The sequence below is a fragment of the Callorhinchus milii genome, unplaced genomic scaffold (assembly GCF_018977255.1).
Source record: "Callorhinchus milii isolate IMCB2004 unplaced genomic scaffold, IMCB_Cmil_1.0 Scaffold8, whole genome shotgun sequence".
NCBI classification, from domain to species: Eukaryota; Metazoa; Chordata; class Chondrichthyes; order Chimaeriformes; family Callorhinchidae; genus Callorhinchus; species Callorhinchus milii.
In genome coordinates this window covers 22,961,120-22,985,504 of record NW_024704749.1, presented here as the reverse complement: position 1 = coordinate 22,985,504, position 24,385 = coordinate 22,961,120, and the positions used below count along the sequence as shown (strand labels likewise).

General features: G+C 44.2%; 1 protein-coding gene across 4 annotated transcripts in view; it reads right to left on the bottom strand.

Annotated features, from left to right (window-relative positions):
- The window catches only part of mapkap1 (MAPK associated protein 1), a 138,458-nt gene that overhangs the window by 76,555 nt on the left and 37,518 nt on the right, over positions 1 to 24,385 (bottom strand). For all 4 annotated transcript variants that reach the window (XM_042337268.1, XM_007909517.2, XM_007909519.2 and 1 more), the window contains exon 5: positions 12,699 to 12,871. In XM_042337268.1, coding sequence (XP_042193202.1) covers positions 12,699 to 12,871 — 173 coding nt within the window. The remainder of the gene's footprint in view (positions 1 to 12,698; positions 12,872 to 24,385) is intronic.

Sequence of the window (24,385 nt, the reverse complement as noted above, 5' to 3'; positions counted from 1 at the left end):
AACCAAGAGAAAACACACCATGCGACTGGTATTTTTGCCAACATATCCCTTGGCGCTGTTCCCATTCTCATCTCAGCAAACAGCACCATGGTTCACATATTTGAGAGGCAAAACTAACATTGCTGCTTTGAAGGAAAACGAACCCAAAATAAAATTTATTATTTCAAAACGACCAATCGGGTTTTTATACTTTGGTGGGGGGGGGGCCGGGGGAGGGGGGAAGCTTGTGAAATGTCGTGCAGTGTTTAATGGCAGGTCTGTGTCTGAGTTTGAAGCCGAGTAAACATTTGAGCTGATTTGGCACTCTCTCTCTCGCTCTCTCTCTCGTACATGAGACACCCACAACCCACGCTTTACAGACACCTGCTGATACAACAGACACACAGACAGAAGACAACCTGAGCAGCATTCAGCAAGCACACTTCAAACTCTCACGAAGAGCCGGGAGCCCTGACTGAATGGTTCAGGCTGTAGAGGCGAATACACGCTTATTGTAATGATTAACATCCCTATCCCTCTACTCGCCAAGTAAGAACTAAACTAGAATCACTGAGTTGTGTGAAATGGAGTAAGGAAATACACAGGGGATATGTGATCGTGAGCTCCCGCTTATCTGCTCATAGGTGTGAAAATCCCATTACTCCAAATCACGGTAGGTGCAGGAAAGTGATGGCAATCTTTTCATAGGATTCAAAGCACAACTAAAAATCCCGGTCACACGCACGCACTCACTCTATAGGAGGTGCGGATTCTCCTAGAAAGCTTTGATATTCTGCCCATTTGTCACCAGCCGGTTTGGCAAATGCTATCAGATTTCCAAAATGCTCAAAAGGTAACTCATCACTGCAGATTCTCTCCTTCCCTCTGAACGCAGGAGAAACCCGGAGAGGCTGACTTCACTACCTGAGATCTCAAGGTGCCTCGCTGCCTCCATTTTAAAATCCTGTAGCTCAGTAGTTAAGAGTTCTTGCCTCGCAAGTAAGAGGACCTGGGTTTGATTTTTGGGCAGGGCGAAACATTAGGTACGTTTCATTACTCCACACGCCTCTGTTTACCTAGCAGTAAGTAGGAACCTATTTTATAGTCGATTGGCGGATCTCTTTTCTGGGGGAAACAATCCCTTAAAAATAATAATAATGATAATTTGGTCATTCAATCCACGACTGATTGTGGGACACTGCTGTGCGCAATTGGCTGCTGCGTTTCACCCATAAAATATCTAGTCAATTCACTTGTGAGCACAAAACGCTCACTGTAATGGTTTGCCCACAAGTCTCATTTCTCTGGTAGAATCGGCGATAAGAATTTGGAAAATCCTTAGCAGGGGAATCAGGATGTAACAGAGAAAGCCAGGTTATCATTGCAGGTTGGAACTGATGAATGGTTCTATCTAAAATATTACCATATCCTTCTCTTTCAGACTCTGATTGACCAGCTGTGGATTTTCAGCATTTTCTGGTTTTATTTCAGATTTCCAGCCATCACAGCCTCTCTCCCTTTTATCTCTCTCTGGTAATAATTAGACCTGCAGTCATCGATCCACCACCTTGGAAGGATTTTCTCTTTATTCACAGCAATCAGATCAGAGTTTCTTGAACAGACGTCAGTGACCAGACAAACTTTTCAAATCAGCTGCACAAGAAGCTTCATTTTTGTACGAAAAGAGTCCGTCACCCACCTGAACCAGGTTGCGGAGTTCCCAAACAGGCAATGTTCCCCACAAACCCTCCCAGTGCTCCCTGATCCACATAACAAAGGTCCATCTAATCACAGGGAAAACATGGAGCCAAACTGGAGGAAAGAAATAACTAGTGTTTTTATAGTACCTGAAATGTGTTGAAATGTCTCAAGAGTCTTTCACAAATAATTACTGTCAAATGCACTGGCTTTTTTGTTTGAACATAGCAAGGTCTCTCAAACAGCCATGAAGTGAATGACCAATTAATCTGGAGGATTGTGGGCTAGGATACGAGGAGAAACTCCAATTGCGCACAGCAGTGTCCCACAAACAGGGGATTGAGTGACCAAATTATTATTATTATACAAGTGGATTAATACTTAACATAACTTGCATTTATATAGCACCCTCCATGCAGGGTAACGTCTCAGAGCGCTTAACAGTGGCGGAGCCGGAGCCACTGTGAAAGAGGAAGGTTTTCAGGTGGGATTTGAAAAAGGGGAGAGAAGGGGCAAGGTGGAGGGATTGAGGGAGAGTGTTCCAGATTTTTGGGGCGCAGTGGCTGAAAGCGCGACCTCCGATGGTGGGACGGAGGGTGCGAGGGTCGAGCAGGAGTTGGTGCCAGTTGAGCGGAGGCTCCGGGTGGTGGATTGGGGAGTGAGGAGGTCAGAGAGATAGGGAGAGGTGCCAGAGAATGAATGAATTTGAACACGAGAGTGAGGATCTTGAAGTTGATCCGTTGGGTGATGGGGAGCCAGTGGAGCCTGGGCCAGAACTGGGGAAATGTGGGGACGGAGTTTGATTCGGGTCAGTATGAGGGCGCCAGAGTTTGAATGAGCTGATCGTGTGAATGGTGGAACTGGGGAGACCAGCGAGGAGTGCGTTGGAGTAATCCAGGCGAAAGGTGACAAACGCATGCACGAGGATTTTGGCTGAATTTGGGGTAAGGTACAGTTGGAGGCGGGCAATGTGGCGGAAGAAGGTGGTCCTGATCAGGGACTGGATGTGGGGGAGGAAGGATAGTTGGGGGTCGAACTGGACGCCCAGGTTGTGCACTGGTTCGGTGAGTCTGAGGGAGAACCCAGGGAGGTTGAGGAGTTTAGATCTGCAGAAGTGAAGACGTTAACGGAGCCAAGGAGTATGGCTTCCGTCTTGTCCATATTCAGCTGCTTACTGCTAGATAGAGTAAACAAGAGTGTGGAGTAAGGAAACTTGCCTAAGGTTTTGGCCCGCCCGGGAATCAAACCCAGGTCCTCTGGGTTGCGAGACGAGGTACAGAACAGAATGTGCTCCACCCACAATCTCCATGTGAGCAAGTGGCACCAAACCATAGATTCTGCCATTAGGTGATGTATGAAGATGTAGAGTTTCTTGGGCTCACAATGTACATTTGATATCACTGTGTGTATCTCACTATTTTGACATGGCGTTACCAAGGCCTGGTGTAAAATTGACAAAATTAAAATATGTAGAACCTACAGGGTCAGAAAATGAAGGTGATGCACATTGTATCATTTGCTATGACCCAATCAAAAAAATATATAAATATCACAGCTATATTTTGCATTCTTCTGGAATGTACATCATCAACAGTGTATTTGTGAGCTACACTGGTACAGTTATTATACACTCCTTGCATTTGATATAGTGCCTTAATCGTGTCTTCGAGAACTCTCAAAGCGCTTCACAGAAAATACCCGTAAAGTGAACTGACTGTATACTTAGTGGGCGAAACAGGCAGCCAACTGGGCACAGCAGCGTCCCACAAACAGTCGTGGATTGAATGATCACATTTTTTAAAATTCTTTTTTGCAGGTTCTTATTTACTGATAGGTAAGCAGAGGCGTGTGGAGTAAGGAAACTTGTCTGAGGTTTCGCCCTGTCCGGAAATCGAACCCAGGATCTCTTGCTTGTGAGGCGAGAGCTCTAACGACTGAGCTACAGGACTTCAGTTATACCTGAATGGCAGAACTGCTCTCGAACACAGCCCCTGACTTTTCTCTATCTGACAGTTACCATCCCTTCTACAATTGCTGCTCCATTTATCCGTTCTTTAAAAAAATGCCTGGGTGCAGTCCGAACCTTTCCTCACCAGTCTTCCTTCTGACTGACGCCTTCCTCTCTCTCTGGATCGTGCTTTCACCCTTCATCTGTCCACCCTCCACTGATGAACAAGTGCACTTTGCAGTAACACAGAGTGCCGCTCTGATCACTGGGGCCATTTTTCCTTCATATGCAGTCGCCGATATTAAGGCTCCATATGGCTACAGATATCAAAAGCCACTTTGAATGCGAGTAGCGAGGTCTAACGAGGAGCTACAAATCTCAGCACGAGATGCCGGGAAGATGGCTTTGGAATTTAAAGTGCAATTTTGATCTGAAAATATTTCACAATTTACAGAAACGCATTCTTCCAGAGACTTTCACAAGACAAAATGGTGTGCTCAGAGATGGGATGACGACAATGGTCCCTCAAATGACCTTGAACCTTTTAATTTCAACCTACCCAGAAGGTCAAAGAACAGGGGCGTCTATCAATCTATCAGCTCTTCATCTCACCACTATCAATGTCCCAGCTGTTAGGGGTACGAGCAGGAAGAGGCATTTACGCCGTGTTTGCCAGGACTGTGAAGAGCACAGCAAGAAAGTGCTCAGAGTCCTGTTAGCCAGAGTTAGCTTGTTTTAATATTAAGACAATGTTAAGACAAGAAACCAATATACAGGTGATTTAACAACATTAAAAATAGACTTTTAAAAAAAGCTCCTAAGCTTGTTTGCAGAGCAGAGAGGGAAACACTTGCATTGACTGCATTTATCAGCTTGTGTACAACCACCGTCGGACAGGCTGTTTCAGCAAAACACTCAACAGCATCGCAAGCAAGCGAGCAGGATTTACACCAGCTTCACACCAAAACCCAATACAAATAGGCGAAAATTGGACAAACAGACTCGGAGCCCAAGAACATAGGAACAGGAGTAGGCCATTCAGCACCTCAAGTCTGTTCCGCCATTCTATAAGATCACAGCTGATTTGTACCTCAACTCCAATTACCTGCCTTTGTCCCGTATCCCTTGATACCCTTATACCTAACAAACATCTATCCACCTCAATCTTGAAAATGTGAATGGATCCAGCCATAATCCACAGCCTTTTGGGGGAGGGAGAGAGTTCCAGATTTCCAGAAGCCAGCTATTGTGCAGAGGGTCCCACTGGTACATAGTGCACTTACCTTGTAGCTAAGTAACCTCAGGTGGTCTCACCACAAGCTCCTTACTTCCCAGACAACTTTATTTATCTCAGAAATCACGTTTCCCAATTTTTGTGAAAAAAATATATTTTTATTCAGATGGATGTCGAACACATGGAGAAAACCATCACCGTGCTTAGGAAAATCACCGCGCTCGTTTCGCTTAGCAAATTCTTATGGTCTTATGAAAATCTCAACCACATACGTATGCCACCGACACATGGAAATTTCCTTTCGTCAGTAATGGAAAGTCACTCTCTCCTTTCAAGGAATTTTCCATTATAGAACAAGAGGCACAAGTATTGTAAATCTGCCAGCTAAAATCTTACCAAGGTGTAAAACATTCCTTAATTATTCATGTGTCACTATGGTTCTAAAATGTGTGGCTTAAACGTGGAATTTTAATTAAATGATTGATTTCTCAATTAATTAATTACAAAGTGCACGCTAATTGTTTAATTGGTCATTTGATCTATAGATCATTTATGAATAAATTGAGTTGATTTACAAAGTTTATTGATTCGACTTGACAATGAATTATTCGACTGACGAAACTGATTTGCAATTTTTCCAATTAATTCACACTTTTCCACATAAAAAACGTGTTTAAATATGGCATTTTAAATAGGGATATAAGGCCAGTTGTCATGACTCAGTTTTGTATTAAACAGGTAATGACACTGCAGTAATAAGAATGTTTTCCTGATAGAATGACCAGCAAGATTGCAAGTAAATGATAACACAAGATCCAAAAGCACCATTAATAACGGCACAATGAGCACATTGTTGCTGTTTGACAAGATTGGGTTCTGTTAGCATAGCATCAGAGACTGAAGCAGGTCCACCATGTCTACCCTGGTGTTACCCTTTTTTGAGGGGTCAGCCAACAGTTTGACACATGTGGAAACCTATCACTGTGCTTAAGAGCTTCTAAACCCAACTGTGCATCCCACCAACACATGGAAATCCCAGACAAAGATTGATGGAATGGAATGCACTCTCTCTCTCTCTCTCTCTCTGGAGGGATGCATCCTGCTTACCTAATTCTGGAGAGTATTAGGCGCAGGTTGGTAAGAGCCAAGGCTTGGGGACTCCAGAGTGTGCGTTGGGGGTAACTGCTGGAGTCTGACCAGCTAAAACCACAATAGCTTGCTATTGATAGCACCATCTACCGAATCTAATCCCACTCGGCTCACACCTTTTAATATTCCTCTTTTACAAGTATCTATCCAATTCCGTTTCAAACAAGTTTACGGGCTCCTCAACAAGCCTCACATTCTTACCACCCTATCTCTGCTTTGCTGTTGCCATGTACCTGAAAAACCAACTTTCTTTCTCTTTGAGTTGGACAGAACGATGAAGCAAAACAGTCTGGATAAAAAGTTACACAAACAAGGTGCAGAATTTGTGTAGCAACTCTCATGTTGAATGAAGGTTAGAGTACTCAGTGACTATGATACGGGCACATTGCAGGATAAAGGAGACGAGAATTAAGGAATGTCAACCATAGGTACATTCAAATAACAACAACAACAAATTACATTTGTATATCGCCTTTCACTTCAGGAGGACGTCCCAACGCTCTGGACAATCAGGGATATGCACCTGAGTTTTGGGGGTGATTTTAGCAGTAAAAGAGGAAGGAGGCCAGGGAAAGAGGAAGCCAGAGCAAGAGGTTTGGGAACAGAGTTCCAGAGGGCAGGAGCTGAACGCCAGCCACCGACGGTGTACAAGGAAGAGAACAAGGGTCCTGGCTTTCCAATGTTGGAGCCAATTGCTGCTAGCTTAGAAACATAGGAACAGGAGTAGGCCATTTAGCCCCTTGAGCCTGTTCCACCATTCTATAAGATCATGGCTGACCTGTACCTCAACTCCAATTATCCTCCTCGCCCCATATCCTTGTAGCACTGATCAAACCATCTTGAAATGGAAGTTTTTAATATACATATACACACACACAAAACCATTCCTTATAGTGTTACAGTATTATTAAATATGCAACCTTGTATAATGGAATGTTATTGTTTCAAAGAATGTTCTAGCTTTGAACCACTTGCCAGAACTGAAGTGGAGACCCTCCCCACCTTGTGTGGATTGGCTGATGTGTCCTCATTCAACCCCAAAACTTCAGCTTAATTTTGAAATCCTATCACTTTGGAAACGCATTGAATTCTACCTCAAATCCTTGGGTTACAATTGTTAGAAACAATACAATCCCCAGCTCCGGTGGTTTTGCATTTCAAAGGGAAGCTGTGCTGTTTGGGGAGGATCCAAGTGGTGCTGGAGGAGGAGATCTCCAAAGGGTTTTCTTTCTTGTGTCTGCTTCACTCCCTGTTCCCTTAGATCAGCCAGTTACCCAGGACTAGGACTGCCTTGCTGGCAGGTAGCACGAGGCAAGTCACACAATGCCTGATAATAATCCCTCATAAAAACAACAATAAATTGGTCATTTCAATCCACGACTGTTTGTACGCTGCTGTACACAATTGGCTGCCGCATTTCGCCCACAAATATACAGTCAATTCACTTTACAGCATATTCTGTGAAGTGCTTTGAAACGTCTAGAAGACGTGAAAAGTGCTATATCAAATACAAGGATTATCATTATTATATTATAACATCAAGTTCTGGCACAATAGGGCGTGTAGGTCAGCCAAAGAAAAACCGCACCGAGGAACAAACAGTTCACTTACTTCACTTCAGATATCCTCAAAGCAGAATTGTCATGTTAAGCTTTCCTCTCAACCTTCTCACTTAGGTCCAGTGTTTTCTTTAACCCATCATCCCCTGTCCTCTGCCCCATTTTCTCTTTTGTCTTCCTTGCCCTGCCTCCCTCCTCCTGTTAACTCTTAAAAGCCTCTCCCTCCCAACATGCCCCAGTTCTGACGAAACATTGACTCACTTTCCTCTCTCCATAGATGCTGCCTGACCTGCTGTGTCCCAGCGACTTCTGTTTTCGTTCCAGTGTTGCCTTTTTTTAAAAAAACAATAAAACATTTAATAACTATGCTGTGTAAATCTGTCTAGCTAAAATTAGCATTTTGCGGTCCAAAGTATTCACAGTCAACAAATGCATCTATGTAAGCACTAATCCTCCACATTAATGCTTACATTCACCTGATGGCCTTGGGACACTGCACTGAGCAAAACCATGCTTTCAGCCACTACACCCTAAACTCTGGAACACTTTTCCTCGATCCCTCTGCCTTGCCCACTTCATGCCCATCTTCAGATCGTGCCTGAAGACCTTCTTCCTCTTCGACCGTGGCTACAGTCACCCCCCCCACCCCCTGACTCAGCATCATGCTCCGCTACTGTCAAACGCTCAGAAACGCTGCGCTGCATGAGGGGCGCTATATGAATGTAAGTTGTTGTTATGTTTGCCGACAATGAGTCACCGCCCTTAAGCAGTGATGACGGCTTGTGTGGCGCTTTGAGCCGCAATATAAAATTGCAAGCTTCTTTTTCTTTCCTAACTCCTTCTCAGGGTCTCAGAGTCCTTGTGCTGGAGGGACTGAAGGACGTTAACGGGCAGTGGGTTGTATGTGACCCAGATATTCTGACCCACGAGTAAAAGCTTTTTGGTGTAGTGGGCACTTGATGGACCATTAACAATGTGCCAGAACCTCACCGTGCCCAAGTCTTCGTAAAGCGGGAGAGTCGACTGGTTGACAAATCGCAGCCAGACTCAGAACATCATTTGCGCGTGACGCAATGCTACCCTGCCCTGCCTGGGGTACATGTGTAGAAGCTTGTCCTGCAAGGGGACTCGGTAAATGTTTTAGTGGGAGGCTATGTAAATTTACAGAAAACCCCTAAGGGCAGCTGTGAAATATTGAGAAACTGCAGCAAAAAGTCCACAATGTGATGAATGCAACACTATATATCCTGTAGTGACAGCTAAGTTCGCGATGAACTCATTCTCCTGCACATCTGTAAATAGACTGAATCAACTCTTAAAATCGATGGGAACAGGTAACTGAGGTCTGGGTTGCAGGGGATGAGAAACTATGCTTACTTTGTTCCGGTCCCTTATATCTTTTACTCACTTGACTTAAAAATGCAAGGATTACTATTATTGACTTGAAGCTCATTTAATAATAATCCTTGCATTTAATATAGCGCCATATCACGTCTCGAGACGTCTCAAAGCGCTTCACAGGATATACTGTAAAGTGCATTGACTGTATATTTTGTGGGCAAAACGCGGCAGCCAATTGCGCACAGCAGTATCCCACAAACAGGCGGGGAGAGCTCATCATGAGAACAGTGTGTTTATAGGAAAAAAAAGTCAGAACCACAACATCTACAACAAAGTCGAACTCCAGTATCAATAGACAACCAAGTATTACATTTAGAAAATACACTTTCACCTAAATTGGTTTAACGCAACCAGTTCTATTCACCAAAAAACTGACTGCAGTTCGCAACAGGGACAGCATCACCTCAGCTCCCTGCAAAAGGCTACACCATCCGACCTCCCCTCGGCTTCATTCTATCCAGTCGTATCAGAGCCTGTGCCCACACAGCCACAGACAAGGAATGATTACAATCAGCAACTTGACATGACTCAAGACTTCCTTGGAACCTCCAACTAACCTGGTAGACCTGTGCATTTTCACTGGTGACCACCTCTTCATTTGAGTCAATTTTAACTTGACCCAGACATGACGAGCGTTGGCATTAAGTAAGTCTGTTAGTATCTCTTGGCAATGGGAGTCGGGAGTTTAATACGTTCATGCTTTACGGCACAGGTGACAGACAGCGCAATATCTTTGGTTTCAGTTTTTGCTTGTTTCCCTGCCACTCACTTTTATGTTCATTGCAGCAAAACCTGCAATTAAAAGTGGCAAATGCTGCAAAATAAATAGTACGACACATATCCAGATACTGGTGCTGCTGAAGGAGGCCGAACTACTTCATTGTTAGGTCATTCAGCCAGCGATGGTACACTTCCCCCCCACGGTTAGTTATACTCTGGCTCCTGGAACTAAAAGAGTAAGTTCATCACTGCAGAATTTCCCATTTCAAATAATTATTTGGGATTCCCGCACGATCAATGATTCCAGCGAGCAGGTATATAATTGGATCTCAGGATTTATTTTGGGACGATCCAGGAATCAATAACATTTAAAGCTGGGCTCGACCGACTGCGGTTAGCAGAGGCAAATATGGCTCTGATCTGATAGAAAAAGCAATAAAGTTGTAGTTTTACTGAAAATAAACAAATAAAAACACAAACGGCTAAGTCTCAATTTCACCCACAAGGAAAATATAACACCTTATTCTCTAGGAAATCTATTAACCACCAATGCTTAACCCTGGTTCCTATACCTCTCACTTGTTGTATCCGTACTGGTTTCAACACTACTACCAAAGCCTAAGGGATGACTTCCTCATATTGTATCTTTCCCATCTTCTTTAACAACAACAAATAACAATTTACACAGCGTCTTTCATGTCAGGAAGACGTCTCAACAGTCGGGGATTTGGACCCAAGTTGAGGTTGGGATCAAGAGGGGTGGAGGGCAGGGAGCGGAGAGTGACCGAATCCAAGAGGAGGGTCTTGAGATGGGTCTTGAAGAAGACAAGGGAGGGGGGCAAGACAAAGGGTCTGTAGGGTCGAGTTCTAAAGGGTGAGCCAGAGAGGCTGAAGGCCCGACCGCCGATGGTGGGGCGGGCTGGGTGGGAGATAGGTGGAGCCTGCTGAGCGGAGGGAGTGAGCAGGTCGATATGGTGTTAGCAAGTCACAGAGGTAGGGAGGAACAAGGCCGTGGAGGGCTTTGAAGGTGGCAAGAAGAAGGTATCAGCTTCCACTCATACCACTTTCTCCATGTCAATATAAACAGACAAATACCCAAAACGCGTTCTATTCTAAACAACAGAAGTCGACTAAGCTGCTGGGTACCCCCTCCTTACACTGCACACAGTTGTACAGACGGGAACAGTGTTTGAATTATTCATTTTGATGCTAATTGTACGCATGCTCATCAAAGCTAAGCCCTGAACAATGTGGAGGGTAAACCAGAGGGAAGCCGAGAGCAATGGTCAGCGGTAAATGTAGGCTACAGAGAGGCAGGAGGCCGGCTAGTGAGAGAAGCACGTGTACATATTTATAGAGAACCTTCCCATCATTGTGATCGAGGATCTGGGGGGCCAGAGTCTCTGGAAGCTTCGCCCAATGTAAGAACATTTGGATTGACAGATGCAACCAGAGGTATTGAAGAGAACTCATTGGTTCATTACCACCCTTTACATCTCCACCTCCGAGGCCAGGCTTGCTTCAAGTCCCCGAATGCCTGGCCCCTACCGCCTTTCTGCCCCCACTGCCTGCCTGCCCCCCCCACCCCCTGCCTGCCAGGCCATTCCAGCGGCTTGGGATGTCCTCCCGACGTGAAAGGCGCTTTACAAATATAATTTGTTGTTGTTGCTGCTGCAATGGCCTTTGGAGCAGGAAGTAGAGTGCCATCAATCATACTTTTCTCTCTCTGTAACCTAATGTTACCTAATGTTGAGTACAATCAATTATTGGCAGACAAACAGAATCTAATCAGAGGATTTACAAATACATGAAAAAAAACTGTTCCATACATCACCAAAATCAATGCGGGGTGCTTTTTTAATGCAATTAGCGGCATTCTGAGATAGAAGTTCTATACAAGTGCGTACAAAGAAATTCAAATCAATGGAGTCAATGCAGATTATAAATCAATTTTAAAGTAGAATTTAAATACCAATTGCCACAATGCCAGGTTTATTCGACTGAGCCCATCATAAAGTACATCGTTCAACATATGACGTATGAAATTGCTGCCTTCCCCAACCTACCCACCAGGAGACCTCTACACACTGTGGGATGTCTACACTACCCAATGGATCAGCAATCATGAAATAGTGGAGGAAATAGTAGACAATGCACTTCTACTTTAGCAACTGTTCAGTAAGAATCCCCAGGGCACGTAACTGTGAAGCAGAGAGAGCGATTGCTAGCCTCAGCTCGCTAGAAAGATGTCCCCTGCGGCAGATGGAATCCCCGATGCTGACTGGGAGTTTATCCAGTGTTAGGACAGCTCAGGGACTGAGGTCCTGTCCTGCCAGCAGTGGCTACCTAGGCTACCAGGGCTACAAACACAGGAAAGGTTCTCAGCGAGTTTGACTTGTGTTAGAAGCACAGAAGCATTTGGAGAAATTACACTGAACTGGGAAGGGGAGGGAGAAGTGGGGGTGCAATAGGTCAGAAAAGAGATTTCCGATAAACTGATACGTTTGCTGACAGTAAGCAGGAAAACAAAGGTATTTCACACCTGAACCAAATCACAAATCCCTCCTTATGTACTTCAGAATGAAATGAGACGTTGAATAGATTTTTTAAAATTGCAGTAACACTGGAAAGCACCCGAGAGGTGGTAACATTGAGGAATTGACATTGAATTTCCCGCACGGAATCGGGTCATTCAGCCCAACCAGTCCATGTCCACATGGATAGGGGATAAGAAAGTGAGATTAATAAATACAATGATTTAAAAACAGCGGCAGCAAATAGCACCCAGACGAATGGCTGAAAATGTCTGGATTTCTACGCTACCAATCAATAAACGGAAAACACTTTATCTGACAATCTGTAATCTGCTGCGTGTGCATTTACAAAGACTGATGGTATGCAAAGAAATGGAAGACAAGACGGGAAAGGGAGGTGGGGGGAGTGTGAGTCGGGGGGGATGAGCAAAATAAATAGCAAAAAAGCCAAGATAAAAACCAAGTTACTGAATTACTTTAGTTTGGGTTCCCGTCCCTCACTCGTGAACTGCCAGCAAATTAAGCCGATCAGATCTTGAACTCTGGCATTTGCCATCGTGACCATGGTCATTGGCTGCATCTTGTCATGGCTGGTCTGCATGGGGAGGTAGACATCAATGTTTTTGGTTGCTGTGGTACCTATGTGGCCCTGTAAAAGGGGAGAGAAGAAGAAAAGATTTTGAGTAAATAGTCCTCACAATGTTTTCACAATGACTCGAGCGTGGTTTGCAGATCAATGCACGGCTCGTGCTTAGGGGGCCGTTACGCTGTCCTGTGAAATGTTTAGCTGCTGTTGTTCCGCAGTACAACTCGCCCAGTGTCCCGGTTTATTACAACCAGATCCTTTTGTTTTTGCTAAAACAAAAAGCGATGTTAATTTGAGAACAAACAAAACGCAGAACGCCCACTTGTGATGGATCTGCAGACATTAAATGGCTGCGGGGCAGGGGAAATTGGATTTCCTCGTCACTCGTCCACTGACTTTGACAGCAGGCCTATTACCAACATATTTCTTAAAACTAAAGAGAGCCAAACGTTATTTATGCCGCAAACGATAATTGTTCAACCACACGACTGTGGGGCGACGACTGGGTGCATGTTGTCCGGGATTCTGTCCTTGCTAAGGCATGTGTTGTAGCAATATATTCAAGTGCTGTAGGGAGCAAGATGATTAACCCAGAGGGGACGATTCAGAGGAAGGTTGGTATAGGGTTGAGACTTTTTGAACACAAATATCAGGCTCTTGTAGGCTGCAATTTCATCCCATCTTTCTTGGTTCGATTTTAACCAAGGCCCCAGAGAGGATCCACTACACCTCCTCGTATCCAAAGCTATTTGAATTTCCCGGGCAGGCGGGGGTGGGATTATTTTTCTGCTCAAAGAATATTCCAGGAAAATGCTCCACAACAGACTCCCCCTCGACTGCTATTCGTGCTCCGTGTCTAAACTAGTTACACATTTCCAATTTTCTTAATGTCGGCTATACTTTTATTTAAACGTTGCCTTTTGCTGATCTCTTTAAGTGCCCTCTCTCTTGCACATAAAGAGGTTTCAGCGTAAAGTGGTTGTGAAAAATTTGCGTGTGTGGGGGAGGGGGGGGGCGATACAGAGGGACACAAAATTATTGCGAAATGGCTAATCTTCCATATTATCTTAATGAATCAGATGTGAGAAATAGCTCTAGGTTTTTGTGCGTGGTATGCCATGCATGCGATGTAACAATGAAAGCAATAATGTTCGACTCGTGATTCGAAAGATGAGCATTCATCTACTCAGTGCAGATAAAGCCCCTATGTTGAGAAGATCTGGAGCACATAAATAATTCAACTGGGTGATCTATTCCATTAATGCCATATTCCATACTGATAACACAACATCATTGCCAAGCAATTCCAATGGTGTTCAAATGTAATTTTTAAGACTTCTATCTCTTTAAATCATTTTCCAGAAAAATCAATAAGCTTTAAATGTTAAAATAGGATTTTTATCACCATAAGAATGAATTACACATTCCAAACTCTATTAATCCTTGGAGTATAGGGTGTCTCTCAAAGACTTAAATATCGACGTAAAGATTTTAATCAAATACCATTGGAAAAACATATTCTTCAATCCATTATCTGATGATCTATCTTGAGATAAGGGTTGCATTACAGTCATTAATACTCTTGTAAATTACTAAAAAGAACATAAACTATTTCATAACATTCAATAGCCTGGAGCCATTTAAAACGGCCATAAAACATGCACCCAAAAAAAATGGACATTTATGATACAGTTGACTTTAAGATTATTGCTGTTAAGTTTCAAATTGAAACCCCCAAAACACACCTCCCTTGATTTTTTTGGGGGGATAACGATGACCATTTCAAGTTATTTTTGAGACACGGATTTGGTTTGATGTGCCCATTAACCCTTTTCACTGCCCACTGAACCTTTTTATTTGAACACCTCTACAAAACATACAATTATTTACTGCCGACTTTGCTCCGTGTAGACAGAGAGAGAGAAACTCCTATTTATAGTGCTGCCTGCCTCATTCCCCAATTCCTTCAAAGAGTATTGAGCAGACAGAACCTCACAGAGCATCGGGTTTAATCAGTCAGTTCACATTACACATGCGTGAAACTGAGCCTGGCACCTGCAGGATGATTGGCGATATTTTCATCGGCGGGTTTGGGTTTAGGAGCACGTGCATCTGCAACTCGTTTGCGTGATGTTAAATTCAATATTCTTCATCTTCTTAAATGCATTTACATTTCAAGGCAAATCCTGCAATATGGCCCTGGATTCACATCAGGGTCAGCTCTTCAACTATCCTTAATAATAATAATCTTTGCATTTGATACAGCTCCTTATCACGTCTTCAAGACGTCTCAAAGCACTTCACAGAATATACTGTAAAGTGAATCGACTGTATGTTTTGTGGGTGAAACGTGGCAGTCAATTGTGCACAGTGGCGTCCCACAGAATATACTGTAAAGTGAATCGACTGTATATTTTGTGGGTGAAACGTGGCAGTCAATTGTGCACAGTGGTGTCCCACAAACTGTCATGGATTGAGTGACCAAATTATAATTTTTTTTAATTTTTGGAAGGAATTATTATGAAGGAGGAAGGAAACTTGCCTAAGGTTTCGCCCTGCCCGGGAATCGAACCCGGTCCTCTCAATTGCGAGGTGAGTGCTCTAACCACTAAGCTACAGGATTCTTGGCGTATCTTAAACCACAGTGCTTAAAGGTAGTCACAAATTAGCCTGAAAATCACGACAAACAAAAAAACATCCATTCAGCTTTATTCATCATTCCTCAATAGCTTGCACTTCTTAACTGCACAATACATTCTTCAAAACCTACAGAATGTTACTATAATCCCCAACAAGTATAGACTTATACGCACCGTACAGCACTGAAACAGGCCATTCGGCCCAACTAGTCCGTACCAATGTTTAAGGTCCAACTAAACATCCACCTCATCTGACCCCCTCACCCCCACTCTTCTCCTTCAATATCTGTCAGATGGGACGGACTTTTTGACAATTTTACAAGTCGTGCCGATCACATTGAGGTGTTTTAAAGAAGTGACACGACTTTCAAGACCGTGGCTGGTGTGATTTCACTGCAGATTTCTACCCAATAAAAGTGTTTTTAAAAAAGACATGAAATGGAGATTGTAGCCAAGTGTAAATTTCATAATGGAATGACACTCACTCACACATTAGTCTGTATTTTTAGAATGTGCAAACGTATTTTTAGCAGCAAGTGAAAATTGCAAACTGTAGAACAGGTAAGAATCTGCTGGGAATATTGCAGAATGGTGTCCACAAAACCATCATTTAAAAACAGAGAGGGAGAGAGAGGGAGAAATATGCATTTTGCACTGAAAGGATGCGAGCAATAAGCCAGACAACTTGTTTTTTAATAAGCATTAACCATTTGGGGTCACATCAAATTGGCTCCTTTCTATCGCCTCACTCTTAACCCACTGCCTGATGATTAGAATTTTCAATGTGTGGCCAGGCTAATTGACAGATGGGTTCAAGTAGCCGACTGCATCAATGGAAACTGCGGCCCCGAATGGAACAGCAGGGTTAATTGGCAAACGCATCAAAATTGTACTTTCACTTTTGATTTGTGGAGCAAGGTCAGACAGCCATTTTGAGCAAACTGGCAGCCATTTCAATGAGTTTATTGGTGTGAGGGAGGTTGCTGCACTGCCCCCCAGTAACAGCTATTTTAAAAGGGCAATCTGCCAATCGGGCTCATTTCACAATGTGCCACTGGCCAATGTGGAGCGAGAGAAGGGGGGGTGAGGGGGGAAAGAGGTGGAAACGAATAGAATCTGTGTCTGTCCATGAGGAGGGGTGGAAATTTGACATTGTCTGAACTAATGACAAACCATACACCCCCGACCGCACACACACACCACTACACCCGCACATACACACACCCACACCTTCCTACATCCCCACACACACCTGCATCCGCATACACACACTACGCCCCCACATACACACACCCGCACGCTCATACACACCACTACTCCCCCACATACACACACCAACGCCCTCCACGTACACATGCCCACATTCAGGCTATGAATATGTATAAGAAATGTGATAAAAGTCCTGGGTTTAGATATAGCTTCTATAATGTTCAAACTTCTTAAAGGGAAGGCCTGAATTTGCAGGCAAACAAGGCAGCCAATTGACATTGAGCAGTGAGCCACAAAGCCACCAAAAATATATAGAATATGTATGTGTGTGCGTGTGTATCTGTGCCCGGGTCTTTTGCTATTTTGCTGCAGCACCTTTCCATAAAAATTGTGTTTGGAGTCCAGGCTTGGCAGCTTCTCAGTGATGTTGGGAAGGAATACTGAGCAGGAAAGACTCCAGCTTCAAGAGTTTTCACAGCCTCTCTCTCCTCTCTTACAACATGACGTTTCTCACAAAAAAAATTCCATTCATGCGATATCACAGCACTGGGTACGAAGCGAGATTTCTTGAAAGATTCTGGGAGAAGTCGTGAAGCATCAGCACTGACATTTCGGAGAACTCCACTGGCCGTGAAATGGTAAACATTCCTGGATCAATTCTTGTTCTAGCTTGCAGCCTTCAACCTCATACGTTAGCAGACCGAAAATCTGTGTCCACTGAATACGATGTGAACAAACCTGACTGGAAGAACCCAGTGGTCCTTGTCCAGAACCATACAGAAGTTGACAGCAGCGCGGAAGCACTGACTGCTGTGAAACCAGACAGCCGCCAACTCAATAACAGGCAGATCAGGAAACCTAAACCTAGATTTCTAGCTGACAAGCATCAAACCCCAGAGTGATAAGGAAGAAAGGACTTGCATTCTTCGAGCACCTTATCCCATCCAAATGTCTCAAAGCGTTTCACAGGTAATTACTGTCAAGTGAGACTGCTTTTCTGGACTTTGTGTTAGCAAAAGTCTCACAAACAGTCATGAGGTGAATGTGCAATTCATCTGGAGGATTGCTGGTCAGGGCACCGGGAAAATTCAGGAGAGAGTGCACCTGATCTTCACATCCTGATGGAGGGGCTGGTCTGTGTGGGGTGAGGAAGGGGAGTGATGGAACGGGAGAGGGTTAACATATCATCTCCTGGCGATTCCCACTGCTATAGTGGGTACTGCCTGTGGTGGGTTCGGGCTGTGGTGGGTTCGGGCTGTGGTGGGTTCGGGCTGTGCCGTTACCAAAGCTGCTCTGCGATCAACTATCCTGAAGCCTGATCCCAGCTGCCAAAGACTACCTCCCCCGGAAAATTCTCAACCGCAGTGTTTTAGCAGAGCAGCAGCTTATCTTTTATGAGTCACATGGATGGCGCTGACAGCATCAGCATCCAAGGCTGCACTCTCCACCTCTCAAAGCCATCAGGAACCTCGGTGTTCTGTTCGACCCTGAGCTGTCCTTTCTCCCTCATATCTGCGCCACAACTGGCACCGCCTTCCATCACCTCCGGAATATCGCCAGACTACGGCACTACCTCACCTCTCACGCGGCTGAAACTCTGGTCCACGCCTTTATCAGCTCAAGGCTGGACTATGGGAACTCTCTCCTCGCCGGCCTTCCCGGCCCTCCCTCCACACTGCAGAACTCTGCAGCTCGTGTACTGTCCCGCACCAGGCTTCGCGCCCACATCACTCCCACCCTCGCCCTCCTCCACTGCTCCCCATCCCCCAGAGGATCGAGTTCAAGATCCTCATCCTCACCTACAAGGCCATTCACGGCCTCGCTCCCTCCTACCTCTCCGACCTACTATCCCCCTACCTACCTGCCCGTACCCTCCGCTCCTCTGGCTCCGGTCTGCTCCACATCCCACGCCCCAACCGCCCTACCATCGGTGGTCGGGCCTTCAGCCTCTCAACCCCGAGGCTCTGGAACTCTATCCCCCAGTGCCTTCGCCGCTTCCTCCCTTTCCTCCTTCAAGGCCGGTCTCAAGACCTTTCTCTTTGACCGTGCCTTCAGCTCCCCTCTCGACTCTCTACCCCCTCCTCGCTCCCTCCCTTCCCTCCCCTCACCCTGACCATTTCCCCCCCCCAATGCTCGGGTCCTGACCCAATTGTCCAGCGCCTTGGGACGTCCTCCCGACGTGAAAGGCGCTCTATAAATGGAATCTTGTTGTTGTTGTGATGTGGAGATGCATATCATAAGAATAATAATCCTTGCATTTTATGTAGCACCTGATCACGTCTTCGTGACGTCTCAAAGCACTTCACAGAATATACTGTAAAGTAAATTGATTGTATATTGTGTAGACGAAATGCAGCAGTCAATTGTGCACAGCAGTGTCGCACAAACGGCTGTGGATTGATTGACCAATTTTTTTTTGCTGGATTATTACCCCCGGAAAGCAATCTGCCAATCAACTAACAACCGGGTTTCTACTTACTGCTGGGTAAACAGGGGCGTGTGTGAAACTTGCCAACGTTTCACCCTGCCCGGGAATCAAACGCAGGTCCTCTCGCTTCCTCTAGTGCTCTATCTAATAAGCTACAGGACTATCGTAGTGTCTTCTGAAGCAACCAGTGCCTTTCCTACAGTGCCTTTCCCCTCAAATTACAATTGATGGTGACTTTGAAATGTTATAAATGCTTGACATACAAGGATTTACAACAACAACTTGCATTTATATGGTGCCTCTCACGCTGGGTAGCATCCCGGAGCGTTTTGAAGAATAGTAGAAAAACTAATCACACAATATTAAACGGTAGGTATGTATGATTGCCTGGTGGCTTACCCGTTACAATGGGACATTGCTACCATCTGGTCACAGGCTTGAATCTCGAGCCTGGCTGACACTTACATTTGTTTGGCACAGCTGTGACAATGCCTTACACTTCTGAGCTCAGCCTCTAGGTGGCGCAAGCTGCCATCAGGGTGGGGGGAGCGGGGGCGAGAAGGGGTAACCGGGGGCATTTCTGCTTCGCCCCAAAACAATTGTATCAGGAGGACAATCACAGACAAGTAGTGATGGCATCTGTAGGTTGCAGTTTAAAGGTTTAATTACGTAAAAGTGAACAAAAGCATTTTAACAAAAAGAAAAGGGAAGCATTTTTTATTTGGGAGGTGGAGAATTTGTTTTTACACACAAAACGCGCCTGACGGAGAGATTAAGATAGTTTCAGAGCTGCGAATGTTATTTAAGAATCATTGGTTCATTTTCCACTCAAATGGAACTCTACCTTTATTTCTGCACCTTTGAAATAAATGTTTGCGCCTTTGAGAGAAAGAAATAATTTCTTTCCCAAGCCATTGTGAAAAATGAATTTCTCCAAATTATCCCACCCTGAATACAAGGAAAGACATAGGGATGGAGGGAGGAGGGAGAAATAGAGAGAGAGAGAGAGAGAGAGAGAGAGAGAGGGGAAAAAAAGGAGCACAGAACACTCAGTCTGTGCAGCTCTATCCAAAAAACGATTTTACAACAAAATTACATTTGTATAGAGTCTTTCATATCGGGAGGACGTCCCAAGGCGCTGAAAACCAAAACGCACATATTAATAATAATAATCCTTGCATTTGATTATTAATTGTCTTATTACCTCGTTGAGACGTAAAGCGCTTCACAGAATATACTATAAAGTGAATTGACTGTATATTTTGTGGGCAAAACATGGTACAAAAACGCCACTAAAGTCCTCAAAAGATTTGATTTAATTTTGGGCTCGAGACGTACAATGTGACAAAACCCACAAGTTCGGTTGAAACAAATATCGAAACCCAATTTTCGAGAATTGCAGCACAAGTTTAAAATATTGCAATCAATTATAATTCATCCTGGTTTACAGTATGTTTAGCATAAGCATTGCCACTGCACAGCACCACACTATTTTTCAATTAAAAAGTCCAGATGTTTCTGAGGCTCCAATAGACACAGACACTTACTAGAAATGCTTTATCTGCATTGCAATAATCACTACAACATCACTTCGCGGCTGCATTACCATATTCATGATTTTTCAACCTATTATTCCACCCCACCTCCCAACATATCAGTTAATTATACAGTATACTAAGCAAACGAGAGATTTTGATTGCTGGAAAGAGCATGTTGGATTGATAAAGAGTTTTTAAAAAAAGAAATCTTGTAGCAAAAAGAAAAGGAACATTTTTTATATAAAAAAAACGCTCAATGAGAAAGTGGGTTTTATAATGAACCTCTTCACATCTAAAGGGTTTCTAGTCGTGCCCTGTTCATTAGAACTCGATTCAAACAAGGCTGATAACAAAATGTAACTGCAATGCTTATGTGAATAACAGTTTGAGGTTTATTAGGAGGGATTTTATTTAGGTTTTTTGTATTTGGATTTGTATTTTTCAAATTGTTTTAGAAAAAATAAGGTTTTGAATTATAAGAAGTGAAAATGAAAAATAAGGTTCGAGATCAGAAATTGGTGAAGTCCGTCAAGAGGAAAGGGGGGGGGGGAAAAGCAGACTTTTGTTTTTAAAAAATGCATCATTGTGACATTCCCATATTCCCTCCATCTATTACTCACACAGCAACTAATAGGGATTTATAAAAGATGGGTTTCATCGCTCCGCGGTGGTGATTAATTAAATAAATAGCCACCATTTCACAAATCATTCCCTTAATTAGTCTTAAAAAGGCATCACATACTCTAGCTTTTAAAAAAAACATCTGAAACTCACAGAAGGAAGTGGATGTTAGCGCCGGCAGATCAGATCAGCGCGGGGCTGTGTAGGCACGGCTCAGTGTAATGCCATTGCAGCCCTCAGGCCCTCGCTCAGTATTCACAGGTGCTGGAATCAGCTGGAATTCCACTCCAGCTGCTCGCAGAAGATGTTCGATTTAATTATTCTCCGCTTTCCCAAAGGAAAAAAGGAAAATGAAAGGAACAAAAGAGCACGAGAACACAGCCCAGAATCAAAGACAAAACTGCAAACGTCCTTGACAAAAACAAGAGGACTCGGGTTCGATTCCCGGGCAGGGCGAAACCTTAGGCAAATTTCCTTACTCCACACACCTCTGTTTACCTGGCAGTAAGTAGGAACCCGGTTGTTAGTCAATTGGTGGATCGCTTTCCACGGTAATAACCTCTTAAATTTGGTCACTCACTTCACGATTGTTTGTGGGACATTGCTGTGCGTAATTGGCTGCAGCGTTTCATCCAGAAAATACAGACAATTCACTTTACAGTACATTCTGTGAAGAGCTTTGAGCCGACTCAACGACATGATAAAGCGCTATATCAATTGAAAGGATTATTTTTTTGACAACAACCTGGCTTAACACACAGAAATAGGCTGAAATAAGAGATACATAAAAGGGTTTTATGCCCACCCAGGGTTTTATGCCCATGCATTGCCACCCGTTTGAACTTTCCAATCGCTTTGGATTTGATGCAAGTTCCCGATTTGATTTGTAGATACAAATTTAAAACACCCACTTGCCCGATTAATCGAGTGTCGGACAACGAGTTTGTCAAGGTTGTACCGCAGCCCTGGCAAAAGTTAGGAAAGGAGTTTTCTGTCCCTGAGCAAACATGCCTGGTGGGAGGTTAATAAACTTGTCATTTTAGTTTCTTAAAAAAAAGGGAAATGTTTTTACATCACAATCTGAAGTCGCACGATTAAGTGCAGTGATTGTGGCCGTGGTAGACAAGCAAAGTGTTGCCAGTGGCTGTGGGAGAGGGCGGGCGGTCAAGAGGTGCTGCACATTCTGAACGTTCAGAATATTCAGATATGGCTTGAGTTTACGTCTTGCACTCTGTGTCCTCCAACCCCCCCAGTGTGTGATTCTACCCACTCCCCCCTCCCATTTGTTATTCAGCGCATTACAAAATCAGAATCCAATTTTATGCCACACACTACGTCAGTCCAATGGTTATGAGAAGCTCTACATCCCATAAATATACTAAATGTAGTTTAGCACCTGATCAGTTTCCCAACTTGTAGTCACTGCTAATAATCCATTAAAACTGTTATGATCTGTGAAGTGAAGCAGGTAGGTGGATGACAAGTGTTTATGTGGCACTGACTATAACAAGTAACGGGGGATAATCCTGCAAAACAATAATGACTGAAGGAACAGGGGGTGGCTGGGAAAATAAAGCTCTTACAGACTGGTGTAGACTTCACAACATCCACACAGTCGTGCCAGGAAAAACTTAGAAACTCCAGAAACACAGCTTTGGCGAAAAAAAGCGTTGTCAGTTTTTCATGTCTGGCAAGCTTTCCCGCAGCTTGTCCAGCTAGGACCACCCTACCCATTAATCAGGGCTTTGGCTTGCAGGGTTAACATAACAGGAGCTGAGTGGGATGTTCCCTGCCCCCAGTGACTGTTCTGCCCTTCCAGGTCCTGCCGATGAGCCAGCTACAGTCTTTCACGTAAGTTAAAATATAGCACCCAGCAACTCGGCAAGCATTTTAGAAGGGGATTAAAGCTGCAAATGCATGTGGGTTGGGAAGGGTATTGTGGTACTTGGTATAGCCAAATAATTGCTCTGAAATTAGAATCACAGTCGTTCGGAAGCAAAAGCACCAGGCGAAATCCATTGCTCAGTAAGGCCAGCTTATTGTGGGGCCTTTCAAGACAGTGAAAACGACCAAGTAAAAAAAGATGTCTTCTGGAATCTCTTCTGCTACAAGTGATATTTGCGTGGTTGTGGTAATGGTCCCTTAATGTAGCCTGGCTCCTAAAATACCTTCAGATGATCCGAGCAGTAACTGAACACAAATGTTTTCTCGGGAAACGGCTCTAAGGAGTATTCCCCAGAGGGATCGCTTGTTATAACAGCAGAAGCAGACAATCCAAATGTCTGCTTCTGCTTCTGCCAAATGACTGGCTGCTTTTCACCCTCCTGTTAGCACAAACGCACCTACATCCTGATTTCCCAACACTATTACATTTATGATAAAAAAAAGGGGAAGTTGTGCAAAATTGATCGTATAAACATTCCCGCTGCAAATATGACCAGTTTATTTTTTGCTAAACGTCACCATTGCTTTCAAGCTGCTTGTGTCTGGGGTACAGGGAACATTGTCGGCTTTCAAAATGATATTCAAATGTGATACACTTTTGTTTCTCGTCTTTTATCGTGAAGGCTGAGAGGCTGGCTGAACTCAAAACACTTCCCTGACCTCTGCTCTCTTCACGTCCCTCCTGCTTTTTCTCTCTGCTAACGGCAGACAAAAGCAGGGAACAAAGCACAGTGGGTAAATGCAGATGTCTCAGTGGGTAAATACCCTAAACAGTGTGACCCTGAAACACACAAGAGCAGGAAGTTCCCCCAGGTCAATCCCTGGCCTGCACTCTGTTATCTGATCTCAGCTGGAGCTGCAGCGGTGATACAATTAAAGTGTTCTCAGGCTAAAGGACAACGGGGACGGGAGGAAGGTGGGGGGAGAGGGAGGGAAGAGAGGGGAGAATCATTAAGAATTCTTGCTCCCGATTGCTGTTCATTGACCCTGTTTGAAAGTGTGTGTGTGTGTGTGTGTGAGTATGTGTGAGTGTCAGCGTGCGTGAGTGTGAGTGTCAGCGTACGTGTGTCATAGTGCGGGCATGCGTGCATCAGTGCCGTGTATATGTCTGAGTGAATGACAGAGTCCAGGCTGACACTCTAATGCAGTACTGGGGGAGCGCAGCAATGTTGAATCAAGATGTTACATCGAGGTGCTT